Here is a 22,015-nt window from a genome sequence, read left to right on the forward strand (position 1 = left end):
GCTGTGGCTGCAGCGGGCAGTGAGGGCAGAAGGACGGTGGTCCCCACCATGGCCTGGGCGCAGTATGGTGACCGGCTCATGGGCTGTACGGGATAAACATTGGTCTGTTGGGGAAGTGAGGTCACAGGGTGACAGAACTCCCAGAAAACAACTTCAGCCCAGCTTTGCACTTGCAGGACACAGATGGAGATCAGAGCTGAGGGAAGCTGGGGCAGGAGGAGCGAGAGGAAAGGGCTGGGCGGGAGGGATTCGAGGGGACCTTGAGAATCAGGGCCTGGGCAGGTTACAGGTGGCAGAGGGTCAGCCTGAGGCTGCTGGTGTCCGTAGGGAGTCCGGAAGAGGTGGTTCTGGGGGGGGTATGAACAGAAGGAGTGCCTGCCGCTCACAGGGGCTGAGGGCCTGGCTGGGTCTGCGCTAGGCTGCCCCATCCCTCCTCCCTCCCTGCAGCCTGTGCTCCTTCAACAGACATTTCCGAGGGCATATGTGGACACAGCCCTGGGTGATCAGGGCTGTGGCAGAAGGAGAGGCAATGGGCTGGGGGCCCCCAGAGGAGGCAGGAGGCAGGAAATCAAACCAGCTGGAGGGAGGGAAGTCATGGAAGACTTCCTGGAGGTGCAGGCTCCCAAGCTGGGGCTTAAAGGATGGAGAGGAGCTCTCCAGGTAAAGGGAGGGGGCTGACTTCCAGGTAGAAAGGAGAACAGGAGCAGGAACACCAAGACTGGAGGAGCCCTGAGCCTCGACCTTGCTCAGCGAAGAGCCGTGTGTGCCACAAGGCAAACAGATCACCGGCTGCTGGGGTCTCTGGTGGCCGGGGTGGGAGGGGTGCCAGTTAGAGGCAGCAGCCCCAGATCACGTGGTTAGAGCCCTGGCTTCCAGGCTGGCTCTGCCACTTGAGCTCACAGTGTGACCTGGGGTTAGGCAAGTCACTTTGCCTCCCCGGCACCCCCGCCCCTCCCCCCTGCCAGCGCCTTGGCCAGGATGAGGATTTGTGGATTCAAGGAGGTCACGTTAGCATAGTGCCTGGTACAAAGGCAGCACCCAACAGACTACCTATGGCAACGGTGGCAAGCCAGGCATTGGGAGGATCTGTTTGGAAGAGTCGCTACAAAGCAGCGAGGCCAGCTTGCTCTGCGTTTCTGCAGAGCCAGGCCCAGCGGCAGGAAGCTCTAAGGAGACAGAGACGCACTCAGTGTTAAGCACAGCCCCAAATGGGAGTGCTGGTCAGCAGTGGAACGGGCCCACCAAAGGCCGACCGCTGTCAAGGGGACAGCCTCGCGGGCGCTGGACAGCTCCCTGGTGTAGACAGCGTAGGCCAATCCCTCGCTGTAGGACTCCCCAGGCCCTTCACTGCCCTGGAACACGGGCCACAGACTCAAACGCTCTATGGCAACCAGGTTAACAGCACAAATGGGTGACATGGGCAGGGGTGGAAGGAAGGGATGGGCTGGAAAGAGCAGCCTGTCGGAAGAGGAGGCCTGCCCAGCTTCTACTCTGCTCCCGCCAACCATCCTTATGGGAAGTCTGTTGGCCAATATCATGGTTGAATTGTGTCCCCTAAAAAGATATGGTAGGGGACTTCCCTGGTGGTCCAGTGGCTAAGACTCCATGCTTCCACTGCAGGGGGCACGGGTTCGATCCCTTGTCGGGGAGCTAAGATCCCACATGCCGCGTGGCGCGGCCATTAAAAAAAAAAAAAAAAAAAAGAAACGGTAGGAGTTCTAACCCCTGGTGCCTATAAATATGACCTTGTTTGGAAACGAGGTCTTTGCAGATGTAATCAAGTTGAAAGGAGGTCATTAGGGTGGACCCTAATCCAATGACTGGTGTCCTTATAAGAAGGGGCAATTTGGACACAGAGACAGACACACTCAGAGAAAAGATGGCCACATGATGACAGAGGCAGAGACTGGAGTCATCCATCTACGAGAAAGCCAACGATTTCCTGCACCACCAGAAGCGAGAAGAGGCAAAGAGGGATTCTCCCCTAGAGCCTCAAGAGACACCCCCGCTCTGCTGACACCTTGATTTTGGACTTCTGGTCTGAGATGATACATCTCTGTTGTTTTAAGCCACCCAGTTTGTGATACTTTGTTATGGCAGCCCTGGAAGCTAATACAGCCACTCATGCATGATTCCACGTAGACCAGAAGTCTCCAGAATGCGGAGAGAGAATGCAGAGTTTCCTAACTCACAGACCACAGGCCCCTTTCTGAAAGAGCGTCTCACTGGAGGAGCCAGGGCGCTCGGTGTGGGGCACCGATTCTGATTCTCAGCCTTTCTTTTGTACCCACACAGGTGCTGTGCATGGAGGTGACCCCTGGTTTCCTCTGCTGTAAACTGAGGATAACGTGTCAGCCTCCCAGGTGACTGTGAACCTCAGCGAGATGCACAGAAAGCAGAGAGTCGAGCACGCCCCTCGCGCGGAGGGTGTCCTCCCTCTGAGCCTCGCTTTACCCCTCTGAGAGATGGGTGGCAGCATCTCCCGAGGCTTCCTGGGGTTGCCGGGGGCTGCCTGGCCCAGCGCTGGTGGTCAGAACGGTCCGCGTGGACCAGCCAGCCCCCTGCACCGCCTCGGCTTCCTCGGGGCCTCCGCTGGAGGGCGTGTGCTCCCCGGGGCTGCCCTTACCTGTGCTGTGAGCTGGATGGGTTGGGACAGGGTGAGCTGTGGGGTCCCGGGGGGCTGGCTGGCAGGTTGTGGTGGCGGCAGGTCGCCTCCCCCGGAGGAGGCTGGGGGCTGCGAGGTCGAGGAGGAGGAGGAGGAGGAGGAAGAGGAGGCAGCGGCGGCCGCGGCGGCCAGGAGCTGGGCCTGCGCTTGCTGCAGGAGGAGCTGCTGCTGAGCTGGCATCAGCGCCGTGAGCTGTGGGCCGGGCGGGGGCAGCGGGGGCCAGAGGAGGGGCATGGGGGGAGCAGAGAAAGCAGACAGGGGTTAGCGCCTGAGCCAAGCGGGTTAGGGGGCGGGTCTTCCAGGAGGACAGAGGAGGGCAAGAGGCAGGTGTTGAGAGAGTGGCCGCGGCTGTGGCCCGGGCGGGACACCCCAGGCCACCAGTCCTGTAACAGACGGGAGGGGGCTGGCCTGTCCCTGCCCCCGTGCACCCCAAGTACTTACCCCGGCTAGCTGGCTGCCCGTCAACATGAGTTGGGCCTGGGGCAGATGCGGCTGAGCCGGCTGGGGGGGCAGGGGTGCCGCTGGGGCTGAGTCACTGCTGGGGTCTTCAGCCTTGATCTGGGGGGGAGAGAGGCAGGGTCCGGGACCCCAGAATGTTAAGTGGAGGCCAGAGAGAATGCCCACCTGTGAACCAAAGAGAGGGCACGTGTGTGGCAACGGCAGCCCCGCGCCGCCAAGGGAGAAGACTGGGGTGCGGAGGCCAGGCCCGCGGGGACCTCGGCCCACCTTTCTGGCCTCAGTTTCCGCACCAGTCAGAAAAGGCTAACACACCCTCTGCACCCGAACTCCCGACAGGAGAGGGTCACCTTTGGAGAGCGCTTTTACCCTCCTGGGGGTCAGTTCCCCATCTTTAAAATGGGAAAGGATGCCAGTGGGGGCCCCGGGACATCAAAGAAGGGGGTCCTGTGTGCCACACCCCTCATCTGCTTCAGCCAGAGGTGGACCTCTTATCTGTCCAGTGGAGTAAGACTTTATTGGATGAAAGAGGATTAGGGTATGAAATAAAAATCACCGCCTTAGAATATGGGTCATGAATTCAAAGCCTAAGGAAGCAGGCAGACAGCACAAATGGGTGATTTGGGCAAGTGTGGACGGAGTGGGCTGAAAAGAGCATGCCCGCCTGCCAGAAGGGGGAGGCCTGCCCAGCCCCACCCTGCTTCTGCCGGCAAAAAACCAAAGCAAAAATGCTGCAGGACCAGCAGCAAAGGACGTCTGCAGGCCACATGTGGCCCAGGTGCTGCCAGCTCTCAGCTTCCACCCCAGAGTCCGCTGAGCCCCTCCTCCTCTCTCTGTGGAGGATAAAGATGCATCTCGCATCCACCACGTAGGACAGACCAGCTTAGAGGGGTGCCAGCCTTCTCCCTCTCCTACCTGAAAATACCAGACAATGGTGGCCTTGCCTGAGAGGTCTGCTGGTGAAAGACACATGGGGTGGGAGGTGTGGCTTGATGAGTCGCCCACTCTCAGGCCCAGAGGGGACATTAGGGATCATCCTTCAGCCCAGTGTCCCAACAGTGTTTTGCAAAAGGAGATCCAGAGAGGGAAAGCATCTTGTGCAAGGCAACACAGTGACTTGGCAGGAGCGAGCGTGGCATTTGCAATACGGACTGAGATAGACAGACAGACAGAGGCCTGGGAAAGGGCCAAATAACAGAGGGTGAGTGGCATGCCCCAAGGGACGGGGTACAAGTGTCAGAAAGTCTAAGGGGTATGGGGATGCAGCGTGAAACAACAGTAAATACTAGAAGTCAGGGCAGTGGCTGTCCTGGAGGGGAAATGAAGGGCCTTCTGGAAGTCTGGTCATGTTCTGTTTCTTGATCTGGTGCTGGTGACACAGGTGGCCAGTTTGTGAAAATCCACAGAGCTGTACACTGAGGATCTAAGTGTGTGTCATATTTTAATTAAAAGTTTTTAAAAAACCAACACTGCGTGCCATGGTGAGAACACTATCCCTCTCGGGGCTCTTTCCTTCTCTCTCTTTTAAGTCTCCAGTAGGTGCTAGGACGTCTCTAACACCTTCCAACCCTGGCTAATCGCCCCTTTTAACAAACAGAGAACCGGTCTCAGGCTTATATCCGACAGTAGGCAAGAGTCTCTGGGTACATTTTAATAATCATTGTATTTATTTCCATGGCAAGTGATTCTGGTTTTCCATTCATGAAATTTCCATTTAAAAAAACGTTTTATTTCAGCTGTTGAAAAAGCAAGACAGCTCATGAGTTGATAATTGTTGAGGCCGATTGACAGGTACCTGGATGTTTGTTTTCGCTATGGTCTTCCTTCTACTTTTGTATCTGCTTCATACTTTCCATAATAAAATGTTTTTTTTTTTAATTGAGCCAATTCAACAAAATTGTGATGTAAATAATTGAACACAGTGGTGTGTGCATTTGTCTGAAATCATGATGGAAGCACATGAATCACTGCAATTAGGGAAAGACTGACACAGAAGAGATGCAGTGAGGTGGGGCAGCAAAGGCCAGGCGCGGAGACCAGGTGTGGATGGAGACCCAGAGCCAGAGGCCGCTGCTGCGCTCTCTGCCTCAGGCTTTCCCCGGGAAGCAGGCCCAGGCTGGGGAAGGGGAGCGAGAACCCTTTCTTCCTTGGGCCCCACTAGTCTCCTAGGGGAGAAGCAGGGCTGCCACGGAGCAAGGAGAGGCTGCAGAGATTCAGCTGAGGGAGGGCTGGAGCTGGGGGTGGGGGTGACGGACGCTCTCGGCTCCCAGGGCTATGGCCAGAGCCCAGCCTGAGATCAGAGGGAAGACGGTCAGAGTCCGAGCCCTTCTCCCTGGGTCCCGTCCAGCGCCCTCAGAACAAGACACCTGCCCACCAAGCAGATCAAGGCACACCAGCCATGGAAGGGACCTCAGAGATCCCCCTCTCCACCCCCCACCCCCATTTCCCATGTTAGAGAAGAGGAAACCGAAAGGCCAGAGTGGGGGAGTGATTCTCCCATGGTCACAGAGCAGTTCCTGGTGCCCACGCCCCATCCTTCTGCCACCTTTGGCCAGGGTCAGGGTCAGGAGTCCTGCACGTGCCTCCTCCTCTGTCCCTGCCCTCTGCGCCATCTTCGGGCCTCTGGACCTGGCGGCTGCCCCCGCCACACTGGAGGGTGGAGACCTGGGCCCCAGACACCCCAGGAAGCCCAGCAGTGCCCAGGAGCAGGGCCCCATCTGGATCTGGCATTTGCTCTACGTGGTCACTTCCGGCCTCCCCACCGTCCTCTCCTCCAGCATCCTCACTGGGCCTGCCCTCCCCTCCCTGCTCCCCAGTCCTCCGCTGGCCCCTGAGTGTGTGCTTGGGGGGATGGGGGGGCGGGGCCGGCCCCTGTTCGGTCAGGGACGTTGGGATGGGGGCGGGGCCCTCAGCTTCCTGTTGTTCATCGCCCTGGGGCTCTGGGGGGGATTTCCCTGGCCACCCCCACTCCCCCAGGGAAGGGGAAGGAGCCCTGGTGAGTCACAGGCCTGGGGCGGGAGCCCGAGGGTGAGAAGGGGCGGCGGGAGGAGTCCCGTCACCGAGGTACCAGGCCCTGGGCCCTCTCCCAAATGCCAAACCCGGCCCATCGCAGGACACCTCTCCCCCTGCCCTGGCTGCCCTGACAGGTGCTTACCTTGGTGCTGGGGCCAGTCGGGGACACAGAGAACGGGGAGGTCTTATTCTGGGGGTTCTGCAAAGAGCGAGTTGGGGTGGGAGATGGGAACAGTGAGATGAAGCAGCTTCTGACACCCTGCCCCTCCCCCACACAGCTCCCCTCTGCTCCCTTCTCCCCCTCCCCCTCCCCACCCCTCCTGCTCATCCACTCCCTCCTGACCTGATGGTTAGTGTCTGGTCCATTTCTTTCCGTGTCTGCAAGGAGAGGGGCAGGGTGAGTTGTCACGAGCCACCCCCAAAACTCCCCCAGCGCACCTGCACTCCGCCCGTGGTGACCTCTGCCCTCCCTGCTCCCTTCCCCACTCACCTGTGTGCTCTGATGGGGAGTCCAGACCTTGCTTCTCGGCCTCCAGGGGCTTAGACATTCTTATTTCTGGGGACAGAGGAGGGATGCAAGTGGGGTGAGGGTGCAGAAGCCTGAAGAGCTCTGGGGCCCCTCCTCCGGCACCACCCCAGCCTCTCCCCAAATACTCCCACACCCCCTGCCGCCTTGCAAGTGTCTCTTTCCGGGAGACATGCCCTCTGCTCTGAGCCTCTGCTCTCCTCCGGCAGGACAGGAGAGGGCCCTTCGGGCCCTGGGGATCCCCTTCACCCCTCCAGGAGGTGGCACAGGGAGGGTCAGCCCCCGACCCCCCGTGAGACCCTGGGGCAGGGTGGGAGGGTCGAGGTTGGCCGTCGGTCCTGACAAGGCTCTGGCCGCCCAGGGGGAGACTGCTCCAGAGCAGCGAGTCAGCCTTAGGCTTCCTCTCAGGCTGCCGCCCCGGCGCCCGTCCTGCCTCACCAGGTTTCGGTGAGGCATGTTTTCCACTCTGAGTAGGGCCTGGGAGGTGTGAGGGGACTGCAGCATCCCCAAAGGAACGAGTCGTCAGATCTACCGGCGGTGATTCAGCCGCCCTCCGGCCCCCTCCCTGGCCCACCACTTTCCTGTCCGTACCCCACTCCCACTGGCCTCCCTTTCAGGGACTCAGCACACAGATGGCCCCACTCTGATCTCTGTGACCCCGACCCCATCCGCTTCTGCCCCGACCTTGTCCTCAAACCTAATCTTAGACCTTACCTGGGACTTCAGCCTTGATTTGCAGCTGCACACCCCAATCCAACCTACGGTCCCTGCCCCTACAGACGCGATCCCACTCTATAGTTCCGCAGGGCCGAGGAAATGAAAGGAGGTGGCCGAGGGGAGTGGCGAGCAGGGGACACAAAGCAATGGAGACAAACCCCCGTCCTCACAGCTCTCTGATGCTGGTCACGGGAAGGTGAGTGTTACCAGGGCCAAGCACAGTGCCAAGTATGATTCAGAGCTCACGCCGGCAGTTGGTGCTAATATTACCCCCATTTTACAGAGGAGGAAACTGAGGCTCCAGGGGTGGATGGCACCTCCCCAAGAACACAGTGAGGCAGCAGAGGCACCCTGATCGGACCTGGGTCTTCGTGACTCCAGGGCTCCCACTTCCGATCAGTATCTCTACGGTCTCTGATGGGCCCGTCGTGACTTTCACCACCGTCATCCCAACCCAAGCTCACCCTGACTCCGACTTGAACCCAGTCCTTCCTGGTCCTAGACCCCCGCACAAATCTGGGTTTCTGCCTGACCCGTTCTGAATCCCCTTTGCCCACCCTGATTCCCAACTCCTGTCCAGACGGCCCGAGTCCTTCATCTGACCTCGACTCCCAACTCGGCCTCAGACCTTACTCCTGACCCTGACTCTGACCCTAAAGTCTCCCCTACAGCTCACTCCAAATCCCCACCAAGACCCCACCCTATCAAAGGAGCTATCCAACTCTAGCGTGCTCTGCATCCAAGATATTTAAAGAAGGCCAGCTAGAGAGAGAGCTGGGACAGCGTCACCAACTGAAAAAAAAAAAAAAAAGTCCAGAAATTTTGCAATTACTCGACACGGCACGCCACTCGGATTTAAAATTCCTGATTAAAAAGCCAGGTCACACACTGCTGGTGGGAGTGTAAATCAATACAAGCACGATTCAGGAAAGCCGAGCGGTGCCCCTTCCCTGTGGCCCAGCACATCCACTCCCGGGCGTCCATCCAAGAGGAAGGAGCGTCCTGCCCACCATCACCACCGCCGGCACGCGTGTTCCCAGCGGCGCTTTCATAACCACTCCCCGCCACTGGAAAGAGCTCCAGGGCCCATTAACGGGACTGGGCCAACAACACTGGTACATCCATACAACGAAATACTCCACAGCCGGGGAAAAGAACCAACTCCTGCATCACACACGCTGAATCTCGCAAACATGATGCCGGGGTAAAGACGTGAGACACAAAAGTGGACAGACAGGAGGACTCCAATTATGTGAAACTCAGCAACAGTCAGGATGACATCAGATGATTAAGGTCCGATTAGTGGGCACCTTTTGGGGGGTGCTAACCGGGAGAGGGTGTGAGGAAGCCCGCAAGGGGTTGGAAATGTTCTGTTTGGTGTTTATGTGGGTCTACACATATGTAAAAATTCATCAAGCTGTACGCTTAAAATTCGAGCACTTTATGTATGGTATGTTTTCACAAAAAAAGAAAAAAATTTTGAGTTGGGACTTCCCTGGTGGCGCAGTGGTTGAGACTCCACGTTCCCAATGCAGGGGGCCCGGGTTCGATCCCTGCCAGGGTACTAGATCCCACACGCATGCCGCAACTAAGGAGCCTGCGAACCGCAACTAAGGAGCCCGCGAGCCACAACTAAGGAGCCCTTGAGCTGCAACTAAAGGAACCCACGTGCTGCAACTAAGAAGCCGGCCAGCCTCAACTAAGACCCGGCACAACCAAATAAATAAATAAAATTTTAAGCTAATAACAATAAAAATAATAAGCCAGCATATAGTCCTATTAAGGCATAAGCTTATGAGTGTTAGGGTGCAGGTGCCCAGATGCTACAGGAGCTCAGGCCCTGTTTCTGGGCACTGGGAAGGGGGCAGCAAGTGGTTAAGGATGCTGAGAGACACAGGAGGTCACAAACGGAGCCAGGGGATGAGGCCCCCCCCCCCGACTCTGGTGCATCAGACGCGGGAGTCCTGCCTGATCCTGGCTCTAAATCTCCCAGACCTTGGCCCTGCTCCAGACAACCACAAATCCTAACGTGGCCCTAAATCCCACCCCTCCCAGCATCCCTGAAAGCCGTGCCCCAGCCCCCTCCCCGGCCCCTCCCTCCAGCCAGTGTCCGCATTGCCACGGGAGCTCCTCGCCTGGCCCTGAACCCTTCCATGGCTCCCCGCCTCCTAAGAAAAGCCCAGGTTCCTCATCCTGGCCTTTAGGGTGTGACCCTTGTCACCCGCTGCTGCCGATCTCTTGCCACTTATGCAACTTTCTCTTTAGCCACACCAGGTATCTCCCTCTGCTTGACGGGAAGTCCAGACCTTCAGGTTCTTTACTCCCCACCTAGCTAGCGAACGCCCCTCCTGCTCACAGACCAGGGTGGCCTCTGACCTCACCTCCACCCCAGAAAGTCCATGCTCATTCTCGGCCTCTCTTATGTGCCGAGCTGTGTCCCCCAACATTCCTATGTTGAAGTCCTAACCCCCAGTACCTCAGAATGTGACTGTCTTTGGAGATAGGATCTTTAAAGAGGTAATGAAGTTAAAATGAGACCCTTAGGGCCCTTAGGGTGGGCTCTGATCCAATATGACTGGGGTCCTTATAAGAAGAGGAGATTGAGACAGAGACATGCCCAGAGGGAAGACCATGTGAAGACACAGGGAGCAGACGGCCATCTCAAGCCAAGGAGAGAGGCCTCAGAAGAAACCAACCCTGCTGACACCTTGACCTTGGACTTCTAGCTTCCAGAATTTTGAGAAAATAAATTTCTGTTGTTTAAGCCATCCAGTCTGGGGTACTTTGTTATGGCAGCCCTAGCAAACTAATGCAGCCTCCCTTGGTCGTGCCTTCTCGCCGTCCTAGCCCCGAGCCCGCAGGGCTGTGGTCCCCTGTGTCCCAGTCCTTTCCCACTAGACCAGAGGGCAGGCCTGGTCTGACTCATTGCTCGGTCCCCAGCATTACCCAGCTCAGAAGAACAAGTTATGTTTGCTGAGCGTCCGTCCTTCCCTGCAGCTCTCTCTGTCTCTTACTTGTTCCTGCCTCTGTCCTGCTGTCTGTCTGCCATTTAACAAATGTTTCCTGAGGCCTTGGCATGGGCTGGTCCCTCTGCCTGGAACGCTGTTCCCCACTCTATCTGCCTGGCGATCTCCTACTCATCCTTCAGGACCCAGCACAGGCTCTGTCCTCCATGAAGTCACCACCCTTGATGACTTCAGGCAGAGGGTCTCTCCCCTGTTCCCTCCACCCTGGCTCCATCTCCTCTGTCACTGTCCTAAAGGCTGTAGCCATCTGGGCCCCAGAATGTCTCCTCCTTCAGGCTAGGAACCCCTCAGGGGCAGCTCTGACTCATCTGGGGTCCCCAACGGGATGTGTGGGTTGAATGAACAAGGGTGGCCCTGTTCTCCCTCCTCCAGGCCTTCGCCTCTGCTCTTCTCCCACCTGGGGCGACCCTCTCCTCCTCGACTAGCAAACTCCTGCTCCTCTTTAAGTCGCCAGCTCCACGTCACCTCCTCTGTGAGGTCCTCCCTGACTGCCCAGGCGGTCAGTGCCTCTCTCATCTGGAGTCCCCCTGTCCCCTAACACACACTGACAGCCTGGAGAGTGACCCCTGCCCCAGACTGTGGGCTCCTTAGGGCCCAGGCTGCACAGTCTGGGACTGTGTCTTTGGAATGAACGAGAGCATGAAAGAGTCTCCTCTCCCTGCTGTCACATGACACTTCGACCCTCAGCCCCGGTCCCCAAGCAGCTCCAACCTAAACATTTAAGGTAACATCCCCTCTGCAGGGATACTGGCTGCAGAGGAAAAAGTGGTTTGAGGGGAAATTTCCACCACTCTATTTCCCTTATCCTCACTAATCCTGCCCCCCACTACCCCCAGCTCCCACACAGCCCGTGCACCCCTGCAGCGCTCAGCCAGGCCAACGGCAAAGTGGCCAGAGCTGTCCTTCGCCCAGGCCTCTTTTGCTGTCCTCTCCTTCTCCTCCATCAGAGCCCAACCCAAGAAAAGGGTCTCATCAAATCATCCCCACCAGCAATGAATAGGGAACTCCATTTCCACCACGACCCACAGCTAAGTGATGTGTTAATGGGCACTCTCGAGGGCATGGCGAGCCTGGCAAGGGGCCTGCAGAGGCTGATCATCCTGGAGGCTGTCTCAGCCTTGGCCCAGGCAGGGTTCTCTCTCTCTCTCTCAATCTCTCTCTCTCTTTTGACTCTAGAGATATACTGATGCCTAATCCCTCCCCTGACACTCTGATTTCATTGGGACAGAGACCTAGGCATCAGAAACTTTTAAGCCCACCTCCAGGTGATGCTAAATTGCTCCAGCCCCCCTGGCGCCTTCAGAAGGCCCCCCTCAAAGCGTCGTTCAGTTCATTCGCAAGGAAAGTTTGGTTGGTTGCTTAGGGTCACCCCTCCCTTCTCCCATCGCAGGCAGCATGCCACTTTTTAGAGGAACAGGCAGGCAAAAGCAATGCAGAGCCCGACCGAGCCCCTCAAACCCCACCATCCTTGGATGAGACCCACCAGGGGCGGCCACGCCCCTGGGCTCACACTCACTTGCCCGACTGCCCCAGGCCTGGGACACTGGGTCCCCTCCGCCCTTCCTCGCCCCTCCCTCCCCGGACTTTCACTTCTCCTCTGCATTTCCCCCAGCCGGTTTTAGCAGACTTGGGCCAGCTTCTCGTTAGCACTTACCGAAAATGGGGCTAAATATAGAGGGCCCAAGGGCTGCCCCTCACCCCTCCTGGCCCCGCTTGGCCTGTCCCCTGGGTCCCCTGTCTACAAAGCCTGCTTCAATCAAGGCTGTGGCCTGGGAGCCCCTGTGGGCAGGGTCTGCCCTGCCGGGAACCTCTGCTCGCCCACTGGCCCAGCCCAGCCTCCCCAGGAGTCGCATTTCACACCCCCATACCCCGCAGCTGTCCCTGGGCGGCCTCCAGGGATTGCACACTTCTGAGTGTCAGGAGGGACGGATGGAGATACAGGCAGCAGACACAACAAGAGAGGTGGCCCTACAGCTGCGCTGACAAAAGCTGCCACAGACGCTGCAGCCACAGGCAGGCAGGGCCCCGGACACGGATGGAGACCACTCAAACGCACACAGGGACAGGTGTGCACAGATCCCAGACAGGAGTGTTTGCAGATGAAGACACAAGCCCAGACACAATGACACAGGCAGATATGCAAAACACACACCCAGACATGTGTGGGCACACCTGCGCTTACACACACTCACACACCGAGTCACCCCCAGACACGTACACACTCACGCCCCAGAGTCACTCACAGACACACAGATAGACACAGATGTGCATACACACACAGACACCCAGGTCACTCAGATAGACACACACAAGATGTACACGCACACTCACACACACACACACACCCAGAGTCACTCATACAGACAGACACAGATGTGTACGCACACACACACACACACACACACAGTCACTCAGACATAGAGACAGATAGAGATGTGCATACACACACACACAGACACACACAGGTAACTCAGATAGACACACACACAGACATGCATGTACTCACACTCCCAGAGTCACCTCCTCCTGGGAGATGGCCAAGGTGGACCCCTGAACTCAGGTCACAGATGTAGAGCCCAAGACCAAGCAGTGATCTGCCCAAGGTCACACATGTATTAATTCATGTCCACGCCAGGGAACCCAGGGCGGGCCTCACAGGCAGGGCAGTTCTGTGAGAAATCCCAAGTAAAGGGTTTAACCCAGCGCCCAACACGTACAAAGCCCCCAGTCAACCCCAGACAGGGAAGAGACAGCACGCGTGTACAGATGCCCTGGGTCCCTGTGTCTACACTGTACATGCACACACGCACACACACACACACATCCACAGCTGCGTACATGGTCACCTCAGTAAATAATCACACAGCATCTGGCAAGTGGCCTTCCTTCCATCTCACCCCCCTCCTTGCCTCCCTTGCCTTACTCATACCCACTCATCCTTCACATCTCAGACCAAACATGCCCTCTTCCAGGAAGCCCTCCCTGACACCTCATCAGCTGAACTGGGCAAGTCTCCTGGGCTCCCCCAGTCCCCTGTGCCTCCCCTGTCCCAGCCGTGACCCCTCAGCCTGTGCCTCCTTCCCTGTCTGGTGACAGGTCTGTCTCCCTCCCTGGACTGGGGACTCCAGGAAGACACACCTGAAGCTGCCTTTTTCAGCTCTATTTCCAACATCCAGCACAGAACTGCTCAATAAATACATGTCGATGACAGATCACAGGGATGCCCGCATACACGGATGCACACGGACACGCACCAAACCAATCATCCCCGCAGACACTCACAAATGGGACACATTCCCACACAACCCCATAGTCAGACCTAGAGGGCCGCAAACAAAACAACCTTGAAGTATGGACGCTTGCCGAGTTCCAGGCCCCGTGTTAAGCATTTACCGTATTACCTCACTTAACTCTCCCATCAGCACTGCGGAGAGATAACTATCATTACACAGAGATGGACACATTATGTCAAATGAGCCAACAAATACAAATCGCTTTGTACGGTGCTTGGCGCATGATGTTCACGCAGTCGACTGACATTTGGTGGATGAGGCAGTTCATGAGCACACAAACATGTAATAAATTTTCAGGCAGTGATAAGTGTCATGAAGAAAAGATAAAGCAGGGCGAAGGGACTCAGAATGGCGGGATTGGTTGCCAGTTTAGATGGGGCAGGCAGGGAAGGCCACCCCGAGGAGGGGACATCTCAGGCGAACGAAGTGAGGAAGTGAACCAAGAGAGCATTGCCAAGGCTACCCACACAATGTCACGCACAAGAGCCCCTCACACACGGGACACCTGACAGTCGCACACAGAAGACTCGGAATTACCGCGCACACGCACAGACACAGACGCACACACTCAAAGGTCCAGCAACTCAGCCTTCCAGCCCCTGTGCAGTCCCCTCCCCAGGATCACTCATGTCGCCCACCCACCGGCCCTCTGTGTAGGGGCTTGCTACCAACACCTGGTTCCATCCCCCTCCCCCAGACCCCTCAGAACAGGGCAGCAGAGAAGGGGAGAAGAGGTCGGAAGCCCCCCGGCGCCCCCCCTACCCCGTGCTGATGTGAAAGGGGAGGGGAAAGAGGAGCTGGAGGTGGGAACCCAGGATGGGAAGAGGGGGCAGGTGCTGCGGTACAGAGTCAAAGGGCAAAGGAGCCAGCTGAAGAGGAAGGGCAGGGCGGGCCGGCAACCAGCCGGCAGGACGAGCCCCACGGTGCTGCCAGTGTGCTCGGGCCCCTTACCTGGAGCCCCCATGCTGGAGTGAACCATGCTGCCTGCCCCGCAGGGCTGGGGGGACGACTGTGTCATCTCCCCGCCCTCTCTGGGGGCCAAGCCCTCTCCGCCGGAAGTCACTCAGGGAGGAAACCACAGGGCCCGCCCCCTTCGGAAGGGAAAATACCCATGCCCGAAGGCCCACCCCAGGAGGCAGCGGACCCCAAATCATGTGTGTGTGTTGGGGAAGTGCGGGTAGTGGCGTAGAGTGCAAGCAGGCTGGAAGAGCTGACTCCTACAGCTGTGCCCCCAGAAGATGCCCCTAGCCCTTGTGCCGCCTCCACCTTGCCAACACATCTGGAACAGGGCATGTGGGTCGGGGAGAGAAGGTGGATCCATAACAACACCACTAAAACACTGGCTAGGAGTTTTGGGTGGGGGGAGGGGGGCTTTCCCAATGCTAGGCCCCCTGCACCTCGCATTTAACAGACATCATCTCTGGAGGCGCTCACTCTTTGCCCCATTTTACAGACAAAAAGACTGAGGACCAGAGAAGTGAGGTGGCCTCCCCAAGGGCCCAGAGCCAAGAAACGCTGAAGCCAAGAAGCAGGGCAGCAGGAGGTGTTCGCGATTGGTTTCCGCAGGCTGTGGGGAGTCGGGAACCCAGCCGTGCATCTGCCCGCAGGTGAGACGTCCGGGGCCACCACTGGGAGAATCGGTACCCGTGGACAGTGGTAGGACCGGCGGCAGGTCCGGGCCTTGCCCTGGAGCAGCAAGAAGTTTGCCAGGGGAGAAATGCGGGCGCCGTAGGTGGCTGGGGCGGAGGGAAGTACGCGGTCCCGGGGCTGCTGGCTGGCGCTTCGCGCGGCGGCGCTCCCGGACCAGCTGTTCCCTCCGCGCCCGCCAGAGGGCGGCAGCGCCCAGCCAATGGGCCAGAGGGCGGGGCCGGCTGCGGAGGAGGGAGCCCCTCCCGCCGCTCCCAGTCCCCTTCCCCGCCCCCGCGCGCACACCTGCGAGGGTCACACAAAGGCGCCGGACTCCCGGCCCACGGCGGCGCAGACAAAGGCGCGGCCGAGCCCGCTGCCCTCTTCCTCCTCGCCGCGCCCGGTCCGAGGCTGCAGGGCCGCCTGGAGCCTCCAAACAACCCACCTGCCCGCTGCGGGCCCTGCAGGACTCGCTGCGCCCCACGCTGAGGGACCCCCAAACCACGCGCGCGCACACGGACGCCTGGACTCTCATACACACGCTCAAGTATTTCTACACATGGACCCCAGCACTTGACACACACGTGTGCACATCCAGACACACGGGAACACTCCTCTGCGCACAGGCCCTGACACCAAGGCTCCTTACCAACACTCCCGTGTACAGATCCCCCTCCTGTGCTCCGTCACGCGGACACACGGGCACAAGGACACATCTACCCAAGTGTACCCAGGCATACCTCCTGGCCATGTGTGCCCACATTCACACCCACGCACACTCACGCACGATATAACACACAGGCAGACCTTCGTGAGTGCCTTTCTGCCTGTACCCGGGCCCTGTGCACCCAGACACGCCCAGGCAGGCAGACCCACTCCACAGGAATGACCGCGGTCCTCACATCTGCACACAGAGGGGGCAGTTCCCCCTCTAGCTACACTCCACAAGATTCCATATTGTAAAGGCCATTTCACTGAGGAGATCCAGACCATACAGCATCAGCTGGGCTCCAACTCAGACCTCCTGCCTCCTGGTCCACCTCTTTCCCACTCTCTCACTCTCAGATGCACGGTTTTTATACAGGAGGGTCTCCTTGGAAGCAGTCTGGTGGTAGTGGTACTGGGGCCTTGTCTTGAAGTTGCATTGTAAGCTCTGTTTTGATTTAGGATTTATGTTTTGGGGGACTTGGAAATGAGGGTAATAAGGACATTATAGCGGGGTGTGGGGGAAGCAAAACCCCACCAAAACACCCCCATGCTCCACCCTAGATATAGCCAACATCATCCATGTCAGGAGCGAGCTTTGGGACAAAACCCAAAGCAGGGAGAGAAGCACCACCCATTTCCGGTGCTGTCCTCCCAGGTCTGCAGCTGAGTGGCAGAGCTGGCGAAAGCCTTACACGCTTCCCCGTGGGGTGAAATCACCCCACCCCTCTTGCCTCCCAGGCTGGCTCCACTATTATCGCCTCTGGCAGACCAGAACTGAGTCCCTGAGCTGGAGTCAGGGCATCTTTTTTTTTTTTTTTTTTATTTTTTAATTAATTTTTATTTATTTTTAGCTGCCTTGGGTCTTCGTTTCTGTGCGAGGGCTTTCTCTGGTTGCAGCAAGTGGGGGCCACTCTTCATCGCGGTGCGCGGGCCTCTCACTATCACGGCCTCTCTTGTTGCGGAGCACAGGCTCCAGACGCGCAGGCTCAGCAGTTGTGGCTCACGGGCCTAGTTGCTCCGCGGCATGTGGGATCTTCCCAGACCAGGGCTCGAACCCGTGTCCCCTGCATTGGCAGGCGGACTCTCAACCACTGCGCCACCAGGGAAGCCCGGAGTCAGGGCATCTTGAAGAAGAATGGGCCTGAGACTTCCACCTGCCCAAGAGAGGACAGAGGGGCAGAGTTTGGGGCACACTGGGTGGGTAGGGCCTGGCAGCCAGGAACGGGGAGGCCTGGGCAGGAGAGATGGCGGCCTCTCACCTGGAGAAGAAGCCTCAGGCCATGCTGAGCAAGGCAGGTAGGGCCTGGGAGCTGGGGAGCAGCGGGGGCCACTGGGGGTGCGGGGAGCCTGGGAGGGAGGCGGCACAGGGGAGGCCAGGCTGGGCTCAGGGCTGAGCGGTAATTAAAGGAGACGTAGGGGGCTCCCCAGGGCCAGCGGGGCTGGTAACTGACACACGGGCCCCATTGCTCCGCTCATATTTCTCACCGGATCGATACGTTTGACTCCCGACAAGACAATAATCGCTTGTACGCGGCCAGCGAGTCGATCAAATACATTATTAGAGCGACGTCCCCTGGGGGCCCGGCGGGGAGTTGGGGGGGGAAGCAGCCAGCCCACCGGGGACAGCAGAGTGGGATTCTTCACCCCTCAGGGCCCCCAGCCATGGCCTCTTCCTCTCGGCCGCCCCTGGGGACCCTCTCTGTGGCTTGGTTCCCCAGCCTCTTTCTGCATCCGGCGGTGTCTGGCGACCTCTCCACTCAGCCCCGGGCTGCATCCCCACTCTGCGTGGGGACACGAGCAGTGTTTCCCCAAAGTGCTGCCTCATCTGTAGGGCTGTAGCATGTGGGAGCTCAGACAGGCCCCTCAGACCCCCAGCTTGGCAGGAGGTAAGGAGACTGGGTTGCCTGTGAGTCGACAACTGGGCCATTAGATGAACTTGAGCCTAAAATTCATGGACATCAACCTCCCTTTGCATCTCAGCATTCGGCCTTCAGCAGAGCTCAGGCGAGGGCAGCCTCTGGGGAGCAGGAGGGTTGGGGAAGGCTGGCTTAGGGACCCAAACACATAGGAAAGCAGGATGAGGGGTGGCAGACAGACACACAGACGAAAATATATCCGGTTGGTCCTACAGCAGGGCCATGCAATCCTCCAACAGGCCTCCGATACTGGAATCAAACCCAGCCTGGCCTGCCCTGGCACTGCTTGTCTACCTCTTCCTGACTTCTGGGCTCAAGCCTTCATTTCCTGTTTACACCCCTGCTTCGTCCTCAGCCCTGCCCTCAGAACTGCTTCTCCAGTGGCCCTAAGTCAAGACCAAGCTATAACCACCCCATGTTCTGCTTAGGAGCACCCAGCATCCAGGGACTTAAAATGTTTCTTCTTCTCCATCGTCACCATCATCATCAAAAGCAGCAGCGTCGCTATCTAGTCTGTGCTAGTTGGGCCAATACGTTATATCTAATCCTCACGACAATCTGAGGAAGTACGGTCTGTTATTATTCCCCTTCTACTGACAAATTAGAGCTCAAGGAGGTGAAGTCACTTGCCCCACGTGAGTGGTGCAGTCAGGATTCAAACCCCGCCCTGTCCTCCCCACAGCTTGCTCTTTCTGCACTCTGCCACGGGTCTCCTTAGAGCTTTGAACGCTCCGCATCCTCCAGTGGACAGCCGGCAGCCACTCCCTGCTCACCCGGGAGAACCGGGATCTCCTCGCAGCCCACAGCCCAACTCCCACAGCCCTTAGAGCCTGTTCTAGGTATTCAGCCATGTGTTGGACCCCCGATCCATCAGTTCCTGGCTGAAGGTGGGCCAACCCTTCCCTATTTCTTTCAATTCAAACATTTCCTACGTGTCCCTTATTGCCAAGCCGTGGGCTGGGGGCTGAGGACCTAGAGATGAGCTGGGTCTGACACACACCTGCCCTCAAGGAGCTCACGGTCCAAGGGGAAGACTGGAGTTGATGAAAGTTTTCTGAGATTCCATCACTGGCTCAGTAAACATCCGAAAAACTCTAGTCAAGGGTGAAGCCCAAGACATAGAAGGGCCCTTCCTGCCATAGAAAGATTGGGAGGGCTCAAGCTTGGATGAGAAAGATCCAGGCAGGGTGCCATACATCCGACTTGAGGCTGGATTTGATGTTGTAGGGGGAAGGATTTTGAGCAGAAAAAGTCTGTGTAAGGGAGATCCACCGGGGACTGGTGTGAGACCAGGCTGGTGGGAAGAAGCTGGAGGCAGGATGACCAGAGGGGAGGCTGGGACAGTGGTCCAGAAAACAAGAGAGAATGGGGCCATGAGGATGCAGATGAGAGTACAAATTCAAGTGAGAGTCTAGAGAACTTCAGTGAATCTGCAAGTGGGCAGCTGAGCGGGGTGGTTTGGTGGGCGCTCGGGCCACCACTGTCGGACAGCAGGAACGAGAGCAGAGTAAGGGAAGATACGTAGGTCAGTGCCGGGCCGGGGGGGGAAGATCAGCAAGGTCTATGGACCAGGAAGCCAGCAGATCTGAATAAATTCACATTGACAGAAACACTCCTCCTGCATCTCCTGCCCACCACCAGTTTCCCAGACCCACCAGAAATCCCAGGAATTCACCTCAAGCAAGAAGAAATCAAGAAGCATCACGGTACGGCTCAAAGAAGGTAAAAGTCAGAAGACCAACCAGGTCCCCACACTGAAACTGGCCATTTGGTGACCTAGGGCCAGCCCTCTGCACTGTCTGGGCCTCAGCTTCCGTATCTAAAAGTGGGAGGTGGGCTTGGAGGAGCGCTCGAAGACTTCTTCCAGCGCTAACATTCTGGGGCTTGAAAGAAACAAGAACACAAGATGGACTGCTGGATCCACTAAAGGCCACGGCCACACAGCTAGACTGGGGCAGACCCAGAGTCTCTCTGACCGCAAAGCCTGTGCCTAAACTGCCGTGCTGGGCTTGCTGCGCCTCACCTTGGCTTGTACGCGTCTCAGACTGCAGGTTGTCGGAGAACAGGGTCCTTGGTCTCATCACCACAAGCTCGCCAGGGCATCCGAAGAAGCCAAAGAAGAAGGTGGCTGGCCCTGGGCCTTCCCCGATGAGGCTCTGCCCCTCAGCGCACGAGCCGCCACCCACCCCCAGACTCCAGCGCAGATCTCCCACTCGCCCAGCACCGCCTCTGCAGGCTCACGGCCACTTCTGTCCTCCCAGCGCAAGGAGCTGTCCAAAGGCTGAAATTCAAGAGCCCTCACCGTGGTCCAGAAGCCCTCCAGTAACTTCCCTGCAGCCTCCAGGAAAGCCCAGCCCCCTCACCATGGCCTCCAGGCCCCTGCAGGACGTCACCTCTCCCTACGAGAGCACAATGCGCCAGCCACACTGGAGAAGGCCAAGTCTGTCCCCATCTTGGGGCCCTTGACCTTGCTGACTCCTCCCCTAGAACACTGTTCCCTATCTCGTCCCTTTCCTCTGATCCTTCAGGACTTAGTTCAAAGGCTGCGTCCTCTGAGAGGCCCTCCCTTAGCCACTCTCCACGCCAACAGCCGGTTTTACTTTCTTCGTAGCTCTCTCTGGAACTCAGCTACCGTCGACTTGCTTTACTGTCTGTCTCCCCCTCTGAACTGTAAGCCCTCTGAAAGCAGTCCTTTTTTGTCTTGTTTTCCTGTGGTATTCCCTTCTGAAATAATGCCTGGCACAGACTAGGTGCTTGAATACTATTTGTGTGTGGTTTTTTTTTTTTTAATTTGTATTTATTTATTTATTTTTGGCTGCGCAGCATGCAGGATCTCAGTTCCCCGACCAGGGATTGAACCCAGGCCCCCTGCAGTGGAAGCGCAAAGCCCTAACCACTGGACAGCCAGGGAATTTCCAAATCCTATTTGTTGAATGAACAGATCCTTCCAGGCTCCCAGAGCCCACAGAATGAAATCCAAGGCTGGCTTTCCAAGCTCAAGTGGATGTGGGCCTCTGCCGACCTCCACAGGCATGTTGCCCCCAGAGCTCACCTTCTTCCTCTGTTCAACAACTTGGGTTCCCCTACGTGCCCATCCTCCATGCTTCTTGTGTTTGTCACCTCTACTGTACTCACCGCTACTGCCTCTGCTCAAATCTCCCCTCTCTGGAAGCCTTTTCTGGCTCCACCGGAGGCCCAATTAACAGTAATGGCCTCAGTCTTCCCACAGCTCAGGCAGCATTCTGGGCTTAGCACTAATCATACTGCATTGAAATTCCTTCCCAGTGAGGCTGCCCCCACAGGGCAGGGCTGGAGGGCAAGGTGGTGTCTGATTCATTTTTGTGGAGTGGAGCCCAGCACTGGTCTGCATATAGGCCCAGTTGAATGAGGACATCTGCCCCCGCAGACAGTGATATCTGTATAGGTGTATATAAGCACTGATCTGGGAGTCAAACATCTGAGAGTTTGGAAACTGGTTCCTCCATTCACTTGCTGTGTGACCCTGGGCAAGTGACTTCACCTCTCTGAGCCTCATGCTCCTCATCTGTGAAATGGGGGCAGTAACATGGGCTGATAGGAACTTCATTAATCTTTTTAAAAAAAATAGTTCCCTGTGCTATACTGTAGAACCTTACTGTCATTAATCTTAAATATAATACTGACCACCATGCACAAGGAGTTCAAGAAGTTCACAAAGTGTTTATCACATCAAGGTTTGAGGTAGAGAAAATCAGATGCCACCAATAGGACAGTGGCTAAATAAATTGTAGCATAGTCATACTCAGGAATAGGATGTGATCATGAAAGATAATGGAACTGATCTATGGATAAAGGACATGGAAAGTTCTCCAAGACACTGCTGAATGAAAAGGCAAGTTGTAGAATGATTTATACAACTTAATATCATTTATGTAAAACACATACCAAAACCACTATGTATTTTCTATGGTTGGGCAGGTATTGACAAATGCAGAGGAAAAGGTCCGGAGGGTAACTAATTAATGACAGCTACCTTTGGTGAGGGGACCAGGACTGGGAAAGCAGAAGGAACTCCAATGGGATTTTAACAT

General features: G+C 57.2%; 1 protein-coding gene across 7 annotated transcripts in view; it reads right to left on the reverse strand.

Annotated features, from left to right (window-relative positions):
• Window positions 1–22,015, reverse strand: part of POU2F2 (POU class 2 homeobox 2) — a 73,006-nt gene that overhangs the window by 15,364 nt on the left and 35,627 nt on the right. For 2 of the 7 annotated variants that reach the window (XM_036834956.1, XM_036834961.1), the window contains exons 1-6: window positions 14,647–14,691; window positions 6,624–6,689; window positions 6,477–6,511; window positions 6,276–6,332; window positions 3,107–3,223; window positions 2,627–2,857 (exon numbers count right to left, since the gene is read on the reverse strand). In XM_036834956.1, coding sequence (XP_036690851.1) covers window positions 2,627–2,857; window positions 3,107–3,223; window positions 6,276–6,332; window positions 6,477–6,511; window positions 6,624–6,689; window positions 14,647–14,674 — 534 coding nt within the window. In that variant the 5' untranslated portion in view covers window positions 14,675–14,691. Of the gene's footprint in view, window positions 1–2,626; window positions 2,961–3,106; window positions 3,224–6,275; window positions 6,333–6,476; window positions 6,512–6,623; window positions 6,690–14,646; window positions 14,702–22,015 lie in introns of those variants that run through there. The other 5 variants (XM_036834957.1, XM_036834963.1, XM_036834962.1 and 2 more) reach the window with 5 other exon arrangements.

The sequence above is a fragment of the Balaenoptera musculus genome, chromosome 19 (assembly GCF_009873245.2).
Source record: "Balaenoptera musculus isolate JJ_BM4_2016_0621 chromosome 19, mBalMus1.pri.v3, whole genome shotgun sequence".
Lineage (NCBI taxonomy): Eukaryota > Metazoa > Chordata > Mammalia > Artiodactyla > Balaenopteridae > Balaenoptera > Balaenoptera musculus.